The 17,172-nt window shown below is 41.3% G+C and overlaps 2 protein-coding genes across 3 annotated transcripts in view; both read left to right on the top strand.

Moving 5' to 3' along the window:
• COL15A1 (collagen type XV alpha 1 chain) overlaps positions 1-2,102 on the top strand; it is a 110,446-nt gene extending 108,344 nt beyond the window's left edge. The window contains exons 36-37 of the mRNA XM_072033357.1: positions 47-162; positions 506-2,102. Of these exons, the coding sequence (XP_071889458.1) occupies positions 47-162; positions 506-722 (333 nt within the window). The 3' untranslated portion in view covers positions 723-2,102. The remainder of the gene's footprint in view (positions 1-46; positions 163-505) is intronic.
• A 9,011-nt stretch (positions 2,103-11,113) lies between these two features.
• The window catches only part of TGFBR1 (transforming growth factor beta receptor 1), a 32,252-nt gene continuing 26,193 nt past the window's right edge, over positions 11,114-17,172 (top strand). The window contains exons 1-2 of one of the 2 annotated variants that reach the window (XM_038174427.2): positions 11,114-11,280; positions 16,896-17,147. In XM_038174427.2, coding sequence (XP_038030355.1) covers positions 11,202-11,280; positions 16,896-17,147 — 331 coding nt within the window. In that variant the 5' untranslated portion in view covers positions 11,114-11,201. Of the gene's footprint in view, positions 11,281-11,558; positions 11,830-16,895; positions 17,148-17,172 lie in introns of those variants that run through there. The other variant, XM_072033356.1, reaches the window with a different exon arrangement.

Here is a 17,172-nt window from a genome sequence, read left to right as displayed (position 1 = left end):
ATGACATATTATTTTGTTTGTAAAAATGGCTTTGAAATTTTAACAGGGAGAAATGCTTTTCCACAACTGGGAATCTATATTTAAAGGAAATGGTGGAGAATTCAACATTAATGTTCCGATATACTCCTTTGACGGGAGAAATGTCATGACAGACCCATCCTGGTGAGTTTACATTATCATTTTTTAGTTTTACATGGCATTTATTTTTGCCAGATAGTACAAGTGGCAATATCTTGGGCTATTAGAAATATGATAAAAATTTCTCTATTTTCTTATGCTGTCTTCTTTTCCATTTCAGATAGCCTACAACTGAGATATCAGGCTCTGTTTTCCTTTTCTTCCTTTGCTTTCTATCTTCATCTTTTCCCACATGCTGTTTGCTTCAAGGAAAGAAAGCAACAAAAAATGGTCATATGGTATGAACAGAGCAAAGTCATCATATAGGCATGCAGCTGAATGAAAAATAGACTTTTTCAGCAAATAACCTGTTAGCATTGCTTTTCAGGCCTCAAAAAGTAATATGGCATGGTTCAACTGCGAATGGGATCCGAATGGTTAGCAACTACTGTGAAGCCTGGCACACAAGTGATTTGGCAGCTATGGGACAAGCATCACCACTGAAGAAGGGAAAACTTCTCGATCAGAAAGCATATAGCTGTAGCAATCAGTTTATTGTTCTCTGTATTGAAAACAGTTTTGTATCTGATCCCCAAGGAAAATAATTCACCTGTTGCACATAGTATTCCATCTTATGACAGAAAAAGCTGACACTGAAATTTTATTTGTACTGATGTAAATATTTTATTTTTTGCAATTGCACCTTTCAGGAAAAAATAGCCAAAGAAAATGTACCTCAACATAAGCCATATTCCAGTTGGGTGAAATATCCCATGTCACATGAGGCTGACTTAAACGCTTCTTTCCACTTGAACCCCGCATGGTTCAAGGTCTGCCAACACTTAACTCACCACCCCTTTTCTTTCTGTCTGAAGATCAGTGAAAGTCTAGTGTGGTCTACAGGAAAGATTCAGTAGCTTATCTTAGAAGCAATAAGGCTCAGCAAGGCTGATGCTTCTTCATAGTTGAGAAGCTGCATGTTCTTTTTACTTGCATAGGTTTTTGAACACTCAAGGCACTATTTAAATATATGTCTATATACATGCTGTCCCTGAGTAAATAAGGGGATGCTGTTAAAACTTACAGGGATGGAATTGACAAAAATTTTTAAGAACAAAGGTGCTCACCTTTCAGTCTCCGTGGAAGCTAAGTACCTACCTCCCATAAGCTTTTATAGATTTCACCCTGGTTCTTATACATGAATTTAGCAGCCTGACTGCTTACTTCCACTATTTGCAGATTCTAGGCATAGGGCTTTATGCAGGAGAACTGAATCTCACCTAGACAAAATCTGGTCCTTATTTTGGTGCTATCATTATCAGGAAATCTGGAACAATATTAATAGAAAACATCCTGTTTTAACTGGCAGAACTTTGCAAAGTATATGCAGATAAACAAGCCATCTGACCGTTATTTATTTTATTGCATGTTAGAGGAAGTCATTTCCTGTTGTGGCAAGCATTGCTGAATGAAAAATGTCTGTCATCGTTTCTTTACAATAGGTTCTAGATATTGTTATCTCACTAAGTTACATGTAAAAGTGATTTTCCTTTTTGTGAATTTTCCCTTCTGGCATTCACGTAATGAAGGAATCGTTAATATATAATCACAGCAGCAATGATGGAAATGACCTGTAAATGCTAATGTTCTTGACAAACAGTATCACCACAATATCTTAAGTCTTTTGCCTACATATTTGTCTACTGCATACTTTAAAAAAGATATTTTGTTGTATTTTTTCTGGTGGTAACTATGGAATTCAAGAGCCATGTTATCATTTTAAAAAAATCTAATCTAAAGTCTGTGTTTTAAGTACATAATACTCTTATTTGTCAGCAAATTAATAAATTACTAGATAACTACTTTCAAAAGACAAAAGCAAGCCAAATCACATTTATTATACTAAACCGATTTAATTATTACATAATAATGTGAAATCCAACTTTATTTTTTCAATTATTATAAAAGCATATTTCCTAGGGTCAGCTGAATCGTATCTTCTTTTTTTTTCTCGGAAAAGCCACAACTCCATCATTACAACATGTTAATGAGGCAAAAACAGCCTCTGTATTGCATTTTAAATGTATGTATAACAATTCACTGCACTCATTTTTAGTACATCCATTTCCCTAAAATGTTGAGCACTTGTGAAATGCTGTATTCCTTTAATTTGCACAGCTGGAAGAGTTGTATATGTATGCTGGGGTTTCACTCTGAGACACTGAAGCTTCAAGGGGGAAATTTTTTATTTTTTATTTTTTTTATGTACTTCCAGCAGGAGCCACCTAGCTTTAAACCTATGTTTATGCTTGCAGCCAGTAATTACAGTCAATTCTTACTCTTCCACTCCTGAGCTAGAGCCATCAGTCACAGGGAGTTGGGTATTTCCTTGCCTAGAACTGCAATGACAAGTTGGGGATAAGAGATGGGATCAAAACCAAGTGCTCAAAGGGGGAGGGAAGAAGTCAGAAAAACATAGTTTTCAGGAGATAGTGCACAAATATTAGGTCAGGCCCAGCAGTAATGTGTGCAGAATTCCATTTGTGCCAATCATTTCACAGGACTAACTTCTCTTTGTATTCTGGATAGCTGTTAGAGCTTAGAAGGAAACTGAAATAGTTAAACATTATCAATGATACATTAGAGAAATCTTAACATTTGCTTCCCAACTTTAACATTAATTTGCATGCTACAGGAATTTATTGTACACCCTTCATCTTAATACAGAGCATAAACAATGCATCATCTTGGCTGTTCCACTGCTGAGTACACTCACTGTGCTCGTACACCTGCCAGGGAACTAGCTGAGCTGAGACCAACAGGAGAGACCTGTTAGAAAACCGAGGTTTCCCTTGGAGAAAACAAAAACAAAAACAGAAAACACCGTCATTATAACCAGAGCCAAAGACGCTCTTTATATTCCCAGGTATAACTGCAGAGAAACAGTAATGTTTATCAAGGATATGACAGAGACAAGTTTGGCCCAGTACTTAAAAATAAATTAGCTCTCCCTATCAAAGCTGAATACTTTTGAAGTTCAACACAAAAATCAGGTGCACTTCAGGAAGAAGATTTGTTAATTCCAGTAAGTAACTGTATTTAAAACAAATGAATCAATCACAAAGAGTAACACTGCAGCACAATTGAAAAGAGTAACTATACTCTGTGAGAAGAGTCCAGAAGCTGCCCCATGGCAGATCAAAGCCTATTTCAGCCTGCTCCAAAGGGACCCACCACTGGCCAGAGCTGAGCCAATAAGCGACATCGGTCGTGCCTCTGGGATTTAAGAAAGGAAAAAAAAAACTGCTGTGCAACTGCTGTTGCTGGGAGAGTGAGGAGTGAGAAGCAGCTCTGCAGCCCCCAAGGTCAGAGCAGCAGGAGGGCAGGAGGTGCTCCAGGCAGGCAGCAGCAATTCCCCTGCAGCCTGTGCAGCGAGAGGCCCCTGGTGTAGCAGGCTGTCCCCCTGCAGCCCATGGGTCCCACATGGAGCAGATCTCCACGCTGCAGCCCCCCCATGGGTGGAGGAGCCCCCGGTGGAGCAGGTGGATGTGGCCTGGAGGAGGCTGCGGCCCATGGAGAGCCCCCGCAGGAGCAGGGGGTCTGAGGGGAGCTGCCGCCCACCCGTGGGGGACCCGTGCTGGAGCAGTTTGCTCCTGGGGGATGGGCGCCGTGGGACGGAGCCTTGTGGGAGCAGTGCTTGAAGAGCTGCTGCCTGTGGGCAGCCCCCGCAGGCTCAGTTCAGGAAGGACAGCATCCTGTGGGAGGGATGCCACGGGGAGTAGGGGCAGAGTGACCGTGAGGGAGTGGCAGAGGCGGTATTACAGACTGACTGCAGCCCCCATTCCCCATTCCCCTGTGCCACTCATGGATAGGACGTAAATGAGGGGGGAGGAGGGGGGGAGGAGAAAGGTGGTTTTAGTTTGTTTTTAGTTTCTCACTGCTCTAGCTTATTAGCAACAGGTAATAAATTATATTCTTATGTATTATGTATTCCCAATGCTGAGTCTATTTTGCCCATGGCAACCCTTGAGCCATTTCCATTGGATTTTCTCCCCTTTTTTCTTTGAGGAGATGGAGTGGGACAGCATTTGTGTTGGAGTTCAGCTGCGCAGCAGGGTAAAACCACCTCAGTGTAGTGGAACAGCTTCAGATTCTAGTCAGCAGATCTTCTGCGTGACATTTTATGAGTCTAGTTCCCAGAATCATCCCACCACCCTTTCAACCTTCCTGATACCTTGAGATATGAGAATGCATCCCTGGATCCTATACCATATTAGGGTGGGATGAGCGGTGTGTGTGAACTCATGAGTTTTCATTGTTTCAAGTTCTTATTGTGATGCTGACGACAGCCAAGCCCCTTTTGCAATTACCAAAAGCTGTATTAGATTTTTTGTTACAGATGAATTGGTAATTGTTCATCAACTCCATCAAAACTCAGCAATAATTTCCAATTTGTTGATCATATTATTTTAAAATTATTTCCATCCAAGAAGGTATTGCCCTGTGGGCTCAGATCCTTCATGAGTTCCTAGGGCTTGTGAAGTCTCTGTGGTTCATCTGCCAACAGGCTGCTTTGGAAACACGGCCTTCAGCACATTTTCATTTGTCTTTCATTGCCATTAGTTCTGCCTAGATAGTAAGAACCTGGTTCACTCACAGCAACTTAGATCTGCTCAAGTTGCACATGAATGAATAGAACATGCAGCAGTGTGTTTAGATGTCTATGCCTCCATTTTCAGAAGGCAAGAAGCAGGTATCTCTGCATGTGCCATGATACTTTTCCATTTGGGCAGGAAAGTACCTGGATAATGTACAGAGGTAATTGTCACCAAAGTGACAATTGAACGGATTTGTAGATGAGGCCTCTCAAAATGTGTCTCCTGCAGAAAGGCCTCTGCTCTTACAAACAAAAGGTTGGGGGAGAGAAGCTAGAGAAATTAGTTGCACCAAACTCAGTTACTTTCTAATATCCACGTTTTTTCCTGGGGTGAGAGGGAGGGTAGGAAGTGAAGTCAACCTAACTATTGATGATATAACAGAAGACACTTCAAAGCTTAGGTACATATCAGCATTTCAAACTCCTGCTCTCAATTGAGTGCAAAATAACAACAGATATGCTATTCATTCTGTCAAAGGCACTGAGTCACGGGATCTCTCTTACAAAAAACTGATTGCTCACCACCAGAAGAAAGGGTAGGGAATACTGATGAGCAGCCTAGAGAACAGATCAAAATAGTCACTTAGAGCTAGCTGTATCTTCTTTTACAGGTACAATCACTAGGACATATGGTGGGAAGGAAGAAGGGTAAGGCGAGTCAAAAATATTGGAGAAGAGGAAGAACAAAGCACTGAAGTTGTGGTGAACTCTGTAAATGAGAATTTAGAAGAAAATCCTGTGTAGGATCCATTACAGAAACTCTGTAGGTAGTAAACGGGCTAGTCTACAGGTTGGAGCTACAGAATGGACACTGAACTCAGATGAGATGTTAGTGAAAAGCAACCCATTTAAATCTAACAGAGGTTAAACACAGTGATGAAAAGGATTTAATGTAGCCACATCCAAACGTAATGATCCTCTATTGCCCCCTCAGCCAATGGTAAATATCCATAGGCAACTATACTTCCACTGACACTTTGGGCATTTAAAGAGCAAAAATCTTTTTCTGTGGTAGGAAGAATCCACAGACATGGAAATAACTGCAATAGGAAGGACTGAAAGTATCAAGCAAAACATCCATAGTCTTGCAAGTAAGATCTGTAAGCACAAATCCCTTGGGCATTGAAAGTACATTTCCAATATTAACCACTAGTAAAATGAGTCCAAAAGGTACCAGCTTTAAGGTATACTTTTGCATAAAAGCTTTGGTTCTACATAGGAACTAAACTATGTGAAGAAAGTGAAAAAGTTTAGGCAACCCTTGGTGCCCTGACCACAACTTTCTGTTCAGTTTATTTTTAGGTTGATGTCTCTGTACAGTGTGCAGCTGTAAGCACCCAACAGTAAAAAAAAAAAAAAAAAAAAAAAAAAAAAAAAAAAGTTACTTCTGAACTAGTGAAGCCTATTTTAATCAAAGGGAGGTAAAGATAAGAAGTAGAGCAGCAACTTACTGATATCAAAAATCACAACCCTCTGGAACAGTTAGTCCTAGCTCATATGCAAGAGAAGACTAAATCTGTTTTAGCCCCAAGTAAAACACAGAATACAAGAAAAATACAAGAGCAGACATACTTATGCAGACTTTGTACGCATAGGACAAAGCTGTAATAGCACAGACCAGGACAGAAATCTGCAGAAATTAAAATATGCCTCTAAAGGTTTTGGTTGCAATGTTCAAATGTACACTGCACTTAAGACCAAAGTAGTTTATGGTTGTTTTATTTTCACAACTCTTCATCTTCCTTATTTTGTAAACAGGAAAGCAATGTCCAGAGCACAAACTAAGATTATTTATTAAGGCTAAGACTGCCTGGAGAACCCTAGCTTCCTCTGTTACAAATGCTGCAGTGGCTAAGGCATGGTGTGTCCAAAGAGAAAGGATGGTCTCACATTTGTGGTAATAGAATACACATTTGCCCATTAACGTTCACAAGAAATCTATTTTCTGCTTCAGGATATACATTTGTTTTTTATACTCTTTGTTATTTTCTGCTCACATTATTTGCCTTTCCTTTCAGTATTAATAAGCCAAGACACCAGTCTTATACAGAACTCCAATTTGGCAGAAATAGGTTCCTCACAACTGTACTGAGAAATTGTGCTTAATGGAATGGGATTGATTGTTTTTTTACATCTTCCTTCTTGTAATCACAAACATTTGAACCTAACCTATTCAGAGATTGAGTGGAAGTAACTGGCATGAAAAAGGCTGGTGATTTGTATACTGTGCCACCAAAATAGCACATTGTTAACTTTGCTGGAGGAATGCAGAGTTATTTGTGAATGGAGAATGTTTGATGTCCAGATTCTGGCATCTACACTAGTAGCAAAAAGAGTTCTTTACAGCAAAGACTGCTGAGTACATTGATTTGTCATCACTAGTTCAGTAGTAAGCACCCAGGCTCAGGGTTCTACTCACAGCCATGCTTAAAGTGGCATAACACAATTTCACAATCCCGTGGAATACCAAAAGGGATCTGTGAACTGTACAGAAATATCAACAGAAACAAGCACCAGAGGGTAAGACTGGAATCTCATATCTCTTGGTTCCTGCTTTAAAAGATATATGAAAAAGCCCTTTCCCTTCAAATGTATCAGAAATGTTTTACCAGATGTAAGCAAACAAATAGCTGAGTGCCAGGTGACCTTTATGATGCTTACTACTCTGTGACTGTGCTGTGCTGTTGCAGTGCTGAATTTTTAAAGTGAAAACAGAAATGGATCATGACTACAAGAAAAAATTGGAGCTTTATTAGGAGACAAAATTAGAGGTGTGAGTCAACTGTTATCCTTACGCACTAAGAAATTCTGTAAAGTTTTTAGACAATATTCCTCTGAGGTTAAATACCAGCAGAAATAAAAAAATGACAAGAAATGAATACCAGCAGTACTCTATGAGGACTTCTCATCAAAAAGACCTTTTTCTCCCTGGCTTGAGCTTATTTATTTAATTGTTAGGTGTAAAAGCCACCTACTTTCAAGGATATTTGTTGTGAGCATTACCTGAGGATCTTTACCTCAGAACATTACCTGAGGACAACCAATTGAGGTTGTCACTGCCAGAGAAAAGATATGAAGGACACCATCACTCCAGGTCACAAGCAGTTACGAGCTCTGAAGAATGAGAGTGGATGGGGAGTAAATAGCAAGACGCGATGTGCTGTAGCAAAAATGACATACATTATTCCCTTAATATTACTATCAACTCCATACAAGAAGTAGAGCTCAAGCAGGTAAAAGCTGTGCTTTTACAAAACAAAAAAAAACAGAACAAAAAAAAAAAAAAGTATCCTTTCTTAATTAAAGGCAAGCTACTATAATGTATCTATCCTTCACTGTAGAGTCACTGGTGAGATAATCATATAATTTCAGGGTTGCTACAGCAACATAAAGCCTTTGGATAGATCATGACATACAGTCCAAAGCCATTTCCAGACCTCATGTCAGCCTCTTTACTTCTGGCTACCCACCCCCAGCCTAACCAGTCTTCTTAGTCACTTCTGTGTTTAGTAACATGCCTCAGACTACATATTTCCTCACTGCTTTTAGCATAAATTAGACCGCTCTTTTGTGAGTGCAGCCCCAGGGCAGGTACTGCGGGCTGTGGCTTAGCCACAGTGGCCGCAGTGGGCCTGGTGGCGGTGCTGGCCCCCACAGTGATGGACCTGGTCCTCATGATGCTGGGCCTGGACACAGCAGGCGGCCCCATGGTGTCCTGTCTCCAAGAAGCTGCCCTCACAGAGAGGCCCTCGCCGGGATCATGGCCCAAGGGCTCCAAGGCATCTTCCTGTAACACAAGTCCTGTGAGGAGCAGCTGAGGGAACTGGGGTTGTTTAGTCTGGAGAAGAGGAGGCTCAGGGAAGACCTCATTGCTCTCTGCAACTACCTGAAAGGAAGGTGTGGGGAGCTGCATGTTGGCCTCTTCTTGCAGGTGACTAGTGATAGGACTAGAGGGAATGGCCTCAAGTTGTGCCAGGGGAGGTTTAGGTTGGAAATGAGGAGACATTTCTTCTCAGAAAGAGTAGTCAGGCATTGGAATATGTTGTCCAGGGGGGTGGTGTAGTCCCCGTCCCTGGGGATGTTCAAGGAAAGGCTCAACCTGGTGCATAGGTACATGGTTTAGCGGGTGATATTGGTAATAGGGTGATGGTTGGGCCAGATGATCTTTGAGGTCTTTTCCAGCCTTAATGATTCTATGAGACTTACAGTCAACACTGCCCTTTGTGAATATACCATACCTGATTTCAAATTAAGCTGGACATTGTAACTGTAGGAAACAAAGTTTGAGGGGTTTAATAGCAGCACCATTAAAACTGCCATCACTGCAATCTGCTTAAGTGCAAACTAAGAACTTACAACGCTGCAATATACTTGCAAACCTACTAGCTGTAGGATAACTAGTGTAAGCTGTAAGGCCCAAGCAACTGTATACTGAAGCAGTATGAAGCAGTGCTACCTGATTCATAATTCTGAGATACGGATCTGTCATGTTTCACAGACAGTGAATTAAAAGGAAAATTTTAAGACATATGACACCTTTTAACTGACCTCCTGATAATGGGGATAATGAACTGGGTTTGCTTACTTAAGATCTCACTGTATTTAGTTTTGGAGGGACAGATGAGGTAAACCTGGCAATATCTATAAAAGTTAGATGTGTAAAAACTCTGGGTATTCTATAAAGCAGTGACAAAATAATAATAATAATGATAATCTGCTGCTTGCCTCTGATTTAGCAGCATCACAGTCTTCTGCTAAAGTTTCTGATTTGTGAGCTTACAGAAAAGGGAAGCAAATAAGTACTTTCATTCTTTCTGTGCTAATTTGAGTAAAATTGCTTGAGAAAATAAAGGATCTGGTTTTCTTTGTTGTGTTGGGGGCTTTTTTTGGCTTTTTTGATGGAAAACAGCTTATTCTGTTGACTTGGAAAATATTACACGTTCAGTATTTTTCCTCTTACTGACCGTAACTTGTAAATGTCACAATGCACCAAACAGTTTAAAAAACATAAAATTCAGCTAATTAAATGAAGAGAAAACTATAAAAACTGCAAATGAAGTTTTGCAACATCTTATTTCCTCTTGCACTACCACTAACCATACATATTTTCTTGTTGAAACACAGATTAACTAGAAATTTTTGTTAGCCTGATACAGTACTTCTTATCCTAAAAGACTGACAGAGCTGTTAGTACCACGTTTCTGTTAGACCATATAGCAGTATAACCACGGCTGTTCGACCACATTGCGGTCGCTGTTAGTACCACATTTCCATACACTTTTGCTTCAAAAACTGAACGATTTTTATTAGTGCCCATTTGTTTAAGTAAATCTACTTATGAGTATTCGTATATTTGATCTTAGTCAAAAGCTAATCCATAGAACAATTTGTTCTGTGTAATTTCCTGTCATCACTTGTCCCTTTTCAAAACTGGTTACATTTTAATGCTTTATGTAGCTCCTCAGCACGTGTTTTTCTTGCATTACAGAGTGCTGTTTGAACCTCCCATACATGCTCAAGTATTTGCTTTCTTTCTGGAAGGTGGAAAGTAAAAGACTATTCAAAACCTGTCCATAATTCTTGCAAGAAATAATAAATTCTTGCAAGAAATAAGACTAAGTATAGATCAAATGTTCCACTCTCTGGGTCCTGCATATTTTATGCAATGTATCTAAAGGCCACCGTGTTCTAGTAGAGGTATGGAACAAACCCATGTTTAAACCGCGGATAATCCTGGTGTAATAACCTGCTTTAATGAATGTGTGAAATAACGTGGGAGCTGCAAACGGGGTCTAGAAAGGTTCTAGCCTTATACTAATGCAGGTAGGCTCTACCCTATCTCATCCTGATGCAGGTAGGCTCTACCCTATGACCTTTTAGGCTACAGGAAGACAAATCCTTTGCTCCTGAGCTGCAGGCGGGCTGCGGGGCTAGCATCACGAAGGCTGAGCTTCCTCTATACGGCTGCCAGCGGGTCTGTGAGCAAGCTGTCACAGCGCCCGTGCGTTACACCTACACCCGTGTGTGAGAGAAACGCATCAGAGGCAGCACCGGGACGGGCTCTGCCTGCCTCCCCTAACCCACACCCACACCCAGGCAGCTTCTACAGACGAATTCCTCAGCTCCTGGGGCTGCTTCCCCTCTCTCAACGAGCCTCCTGCCGGAAGCCCTCTCGGGCGGACAGACGAAAGCGGATGCTCAGCGGCGAGGCTGCCGCCAGCCCCCAGCCCGCCCCTCAGCCCCGCCGCGGGGGTGGGACGGGGACGGGGACGGAGGGGGGGGGGAGCGGCCAATCAGGCGGCGCCTCCGCGGCCGCGGCAGCAGCGGCAGGAGGGAGGCGAGGAGCGGGGCGGGGCGGGCTGAGGCGCTGCGGGGCCGCGCGCGCGCGCGCTCGCTGGGGCTGGCGTTGCGGGTTCGAGACCGGAGCATGGCGCTACCGGCCACTCGGCCGGGCTGGGCCCCGCTGCGCCTGGCGGCGGCCGCGCTGCTCTTCCCCGCGGCGGCCGGTGAGCGTCTGAGGGGCAAGATAGGGGGAGATAAGGGTGGAAAGGAATTGGGGTGAGGGGGTTGAGAGCGAGCGGGGTCAGTGCGCGGTGCTGGAGGCGGGGGGTAGGGGAGCGGCGGCGGGCGGCTGCGGGTCCGCGGCGGTTCCTTTCAACAACATGGCGGAGGGGCTGGCTGGGGCGGAGGCGCCACCCCCCTGGTGTCCGAGCCCGGCAGGGCCCGCGGCCGGCTCGTCCCTTTGTTGGCCGGGCGGGTGCGGTGAGGGGCGGGCGAGGTGCCCGGGGTGCCTCAGCAGCCCCCTGCCGCCCCGCTGGTGTGTGCTGCCTGAACCCTCTCCAGCCCCGCCAGGTGGGTACGCGGCTGTAGGTACGCAGGCGGTGGGGCTGAGCCTCCTTTCTTCTTGGGGAAACTTGTGGCTGCTCCCTGGGAGCGCTGGCGTCGTCCCGGGGAAATCCCGCTATGTCTCCTCGCAGCGTGTCAAAGGGCGCTTGCAGGCAGCGCAGCGGAGAGAGGAGGCGTGAGGCGGTGCTCGGAGCCTCCCCGGAGTGAGGGTAAGAGATCCCCCGGCTGCCATGTCGGGCGCTTTAACACGCCACGTTGTAGCGTGTTTACAGTGTCTGCGGGGAAGCTGTGACGAGGGAGGTGGGCGAGCTTTCCCTCGCAGCCAGACAGCCGTGTTTGCCTTGCCAGGACCGCACCACGAGGAAGTGAAGGCTGCAGTGAGCGTCGCACAGTGAAGTGGCTTTGTTCTGCTGGCTTCTCTGTACCTGTGGCGTCTTGTGAGAGAGAGATGTTTGTTATACAAGTCTTACAGATGCCTGGTTCTAATTGCTGTAGGTTCCAGCTGCATCTCTAGTGAGAGGTTAATGACAGATGCACAAAATCTGATTTATAATGAATTCCAGTTCCTAAATTATTCTGCAGGTGGGTTGTATACTGCTTTGGGTTTTAAAGAGGAAACGGAGAAGCACCACAACTTATTCCAGCTATAAGACATCTGGGGTTTCACCGTGCTGTTCGCAGTTCACTTTAAGGTGGTACTTACACTGTAAAGAAAATACTGCTTAAAGCAAACCAACTTGCTAAACTAAAATACTCTATTGCTTGTCAGTCTTCTTACTAAAGGAGGTGGAGAATCTTTTGTTGTGGAAACAGTGAAGTAAGCCTAAGTTAACCATTGATTTTTCTTGTGTTCGTGAAAAGGTGTAGCAGGCTTTAATAATTTGAAGCTTTCTTACATACCGTATCCAATCTAGATGTTGAGGGAAACTTTAACTTGATTTCAGCTTTGAAGCTTTCTTTTCCCTTTTAATGCTTCTAGTCTGTCAAGAATTCCCATTCAATCTCTTTCAGGAAAGAAAGGTCTGAAAGCTTTATGTGAAAACAAGGTAATAGATTTCTATGCAAAAGCTTAAGGTTGGAAGTAGAAGTGTTCTTTTGTGTGTGTATCTCTTTCTGTTTGTTTGTTTTAAGTGGGGCAGGAGGGGAAAGAAGTCCGCCTTGTCCAGAGTAATGGGTGGGGATCTAGGGCTCATGATCCATAGCTCGTAGACAAGTCCTCTCTTACTGGTAAAGGGATTAAATTGTCTGAATACTGTGCTGTAAGTTGACAAAGACGCGTGACATATGATTTGTATACAGTTACTTAGCATTCTTTGCAAAAGTTAGACATTTTCTGATTGCAAAACAACATCAGAAGCAGCATGCTAGTTTAATGTGTGAATGAATCCTCTTGTGATATGTTTTGTATGAAAATCAGACATGTCATGAATCACAGTGGCTAGCTGACTTCCTGTCAAGCTCTACTTTTTAAGCCTACTACTAGCCCTAATTTGAAAGCAGTCGTGATTTATTTATTTTTTATTTTGTAACTGTGTAAGCCACAAATAGTCTTTAATATTTTAAGAATTCAGGGGCATTACCTCGTGGAAACAATTGCATTCACACAACTAGTCCTTATCACAAATAAGGATAGAAATCTGTTTTGTATGCTGAAGTGTATTTAAACATATAAATTAAAGACTTCTTTTTTTCATGAAGGTAGCAAGGCTAAAACAAAGATAAAGACCAAGGCTTTTAATTATTTTTTTTTAAGTATACTTTTCTGTGAAAGTTACCCAAACCAATTTTTATTTTTTTTCTTATAAGAGACAAGAACACACCTGTGAGTAGCTTTATGGATGAGTTGCAAAAAAATACATGTATGTAGCACCATTTGCCACCTGCACTACAGAGGACATAGCATTGCTTCTTGGAAGCTGAGATTTTTCACAAGGCTTTATCGTTACCTGCAAGATGTAGATAGGGCCTCAAAGTATTTTGTCCGCTGTCTTGGGTGCATCATTTTGGCTTCCAAAATTGCTGTTTTCCTTTAAAGTTGTGCAAAACAAAAAAGTATTAAATGTATGTGAATGCTGCCCTGGACACTGTTACCTTACAGTACTTAATTAGTGCCTTTGTGCAAAGAATCACTTAGTGAATGTCCTGAAATATCATGGTTAAAAATGTCATAGAGTATCTGGAATACCGTACTTAAACACTTCTGCATCTTGAGCCAGAAGAGTTCAGTGGTGAGTCAGGTGTGTTGTTTGAGGGGAATGTACAAATAACGCAGGAAGCTGACAGCACCTCTATGTATTACATTTTTGCTTGTGAAAAAAAAAATTGGACAAGGAAGAAACAGACAATAAACACTAGAGCCCTGTTGGTCATCTCCCCAGGATCTCTCAGTGTCTCTTCTATATATCACAGCCTTGCTTCTTTCTCACCTCAAGCATTATGTCTTGTGGAACCAAAGTCCTGACTGTTCCTGTGGTGGTGCTTTTCCCCCAGCTGTCACAAGTATTTCCCATGGAAGAAGAGTTTTAATGTATATCACAAGAGAAAGACCTGGAGCTTCTTGTTCAGCATAATACTGCTTTTGAGGCCTGGAATCGTTTGACTTTTGATTGGATTTACTTTAAAATGTTTACAACAAAGGTTTTGATAGAAGAATTAAAAATATAAAATTATATTCATATTGAGATGTGGTTTTGCTTTTGAGAAACACCCCCAGGATGTTTTAACTGCTTCAATACCCTTTGTTAGCATCCCTTGAAAGATCTTTTTCAGCATATGATTTACAGCCAAAAATTCTTTCATCAAAGGTAGTGTTCTATACTAAAACTGTCTGGATGAAATAGTGTTGCAGGATGTGAACAAATAGTATATAGTAATTCATAGGTTTTTATGTTATTTAAAAAAAAAGTCTTTCTGTACTTTTGTTAATTTGGGAACACAAGAAATATATTTAAAATATTGTTTCTGTAGATAACCTAAGAGTATAGACTGTTAAAAGCTAAGTGAATAGGCTGTACTTAATTCTGTTCTGTTCACTTTTTGTATATAGTATTTATAACTGAGCTCTGGAGAACCAACTTCTTGTCAAGCTGCATCTCATTTACATTGCCAGCTTGTTACACCCTCGTTTAATGCCAGTGGTTGCATCCACACACTGTTGTAATTTTTTTAAAAGAAAAAGAAAGTGTTCTGTGCTAGTTAAAATATGGACTAAAACTTGAATTTAAACTTTTTTTTTTCTTTTTGCTCCTCCTGAGGTTTAGTAGTTTTGAAGGAGCTTTTTGTGTTACAAACTTTACTGGGGAGAGAGAGGTAGCAGGGAGATGAGGGTTCAAAATGTATGGGAATGTATTATACCTGAAAGATATTACTAGCTCTGGAAGATTAGAGAATGACTGCTGTATTTTACAGCATGATCTTATCAACCAACAGTAGTTGAAAATACATGAATATTTAAGTGGGCTTGGAGAACTGACTGGGTTCTGTGTCTGTTCTTAAATACAATGCTTCCCTGAAGAAAAAATGGAGATGAAGCAAAAACTTCCTCCGAGACAATAGCAGTGTGATTGTTTTTTTCCTTGAGGTTGAAGTTGTAAGTGAAAACACTTGCTTATCAAAATGATTTAATTGCATGTTAGTAATTGGCTTCTCCTCCTCATCCCACTAGTGTTAAATCTCATCTGTAACATATTCATATATTCATAGTCTTTGTTCTTTTATGCATAGGTAACTGGGAAGTGAGATATAGGCAAGAATATTCCAAGTCTCTTTCTTGTCCTCCTGCTAGCAGTTGTTAATGATGCCTGATTCAGTTTTCCTGTTAGTAAAGTACAGGCATTTTACCATTACACACTGTAGTTGTAAGGTATGAAAAATTGTAAATGGCAAAAGTAGAAAGGCGGCTGACATTTTTTGAAGTCTTTTTTTTTTTTTTTATGAGAGTGTGTCCACTAGAGAGCAGCAAAAAACTATATTCCTAGAAGCTTGTCTGTTTGGCTGATTAGGCATTATTTTCCACTTTCAAATAAAGGGATGGGGGAGTGTAGCTTCAGAAGGAAGTAGGGGTGTATTTGTGGAGAAAAACATTCAGTCGAGTGTGGACAGCATACTGTCTTGATAGGAGGCTAGAAGATAATTGCATCAAACTGGGACAAAAGTATAAATTGTTCTATAAAATTGCACTCATTGAGAACTCTGTAGCAAAGGAATGGGGGGAACAAAACAAGGAAGACACCAAATGCCTTATTTAGTATGAGTGACATTTGTGTATCTTTGCAATTCTGTATGACCAGGGTGATGAATAAGCTTAACAAGATCTACTTGAATGTCATTTTTTCAGTTCAGGTAACTTATTCTCTGTACCACGACTTAATGTACATTAAAAAAATATTATGTCTCTTACTGTAGGCATTCAGATGCATGTGCAGTTACGGTGAGCCAAGGAGATGACTTAAATAGGAAAAAAAAAGTCTTAGATGAAGCAAGTCAGATAAAGGCCTGCAAGAGTTAACTTGAAGAATAAATGTTTGTAATAACAGATTTCCTTCTCCAGAAAATTCTGCAATTTAAAGAATGAAACGTGATCTTACATGTGATTAGTCTGCTATATTCCCCGCCCTCAAATTACTAGTTCAGTTGATAGCTTTAGTAAATCAGGAACCTGAGTGTTTTAAAGAGATGTTTTCCTGTATCTTCAAAATAAGTCCAAACGCTATTCTGCTTGTGTGGAAGGAGGTATGTTCTCTGGTTATTTGGGCTCTGTTCAGGGTTTGGATTCTGTTTGTTTTAAATGAGGATTAAGCCTTTATATGCCCCTTCCTCAGCAAAAATAAATAAATATATATATAATTGTAAAACCATCAAGTAATGGCTTTAAAATGACATTACTTGTATTTTTTTTGAAAATAAGATAACTGCATGATAAGTGCTCTAGAGGATAGTGTTATAAAGTATGTAATTTTTTAGGGTGGAAGACAGTAACAGAACTTCTCTACCTGGAGAAATATCTAAGATAGTAGCCCTTCTCTTTTAATATGTAACTGTATAAGGAAGATGACTTCAACTCTACTTTACTGTCTTAAATATGCAGATCTCCTAATTCTGTTGTCACAATAAAAAACATTGTAGTGGTGTTCTTTAGTGTTACAGTCCTGTGTTTATGTAGCCAGAAAGATTATATAGGGCTCAGTTTCTTAAACTTTCATTTTTTCAGTAGTTTACGTTGTTTTACAATTCAGAATGTGTGCCAAGACTAACATTATTTTTTTTCTCCATACAGCATTACAATGTTATTGCCATCTATGTACAAAAGACAACTTTACATGTGTGACAGATGGGCTTTGTTTTACCTCAGTAACACGGACTGCAGACAAAGTCATACACAATAGCATGTGTATAGCAGAAATTGATCTGATTCCCCGAGACAGGCCATTTGTTTGTGCACCGTCCTCCAGAGATGGAGTTATTACTGTGCCTCATTGCTGTGACAAAGACCACTGCAATAAAATAGAACTTCCAATTCCAACACCAGGTAAGAGTTTTTGGCATGTTGGATT

This window comes from Anas platyrhynchos, chromosome 2 (assembly GCF_047663525.1).
Source record: "Anas platyrhynchos isolate ZD024472 breed Pekin duck chromosome 2, IASCAAS_PekinDuck_T2T, whole genome shotgun sequence".
Taxonomy (NCBI): Eukaryota; Metazoa; Chordata; class Aves; order Anseriformes; family Anatidae; genus Anas; species Anas platyrhynchos.
Note: the sequence above shows the minus strand (reverse complement) of the source record. Positions and strands in the feature narration are given on the sequence as shown.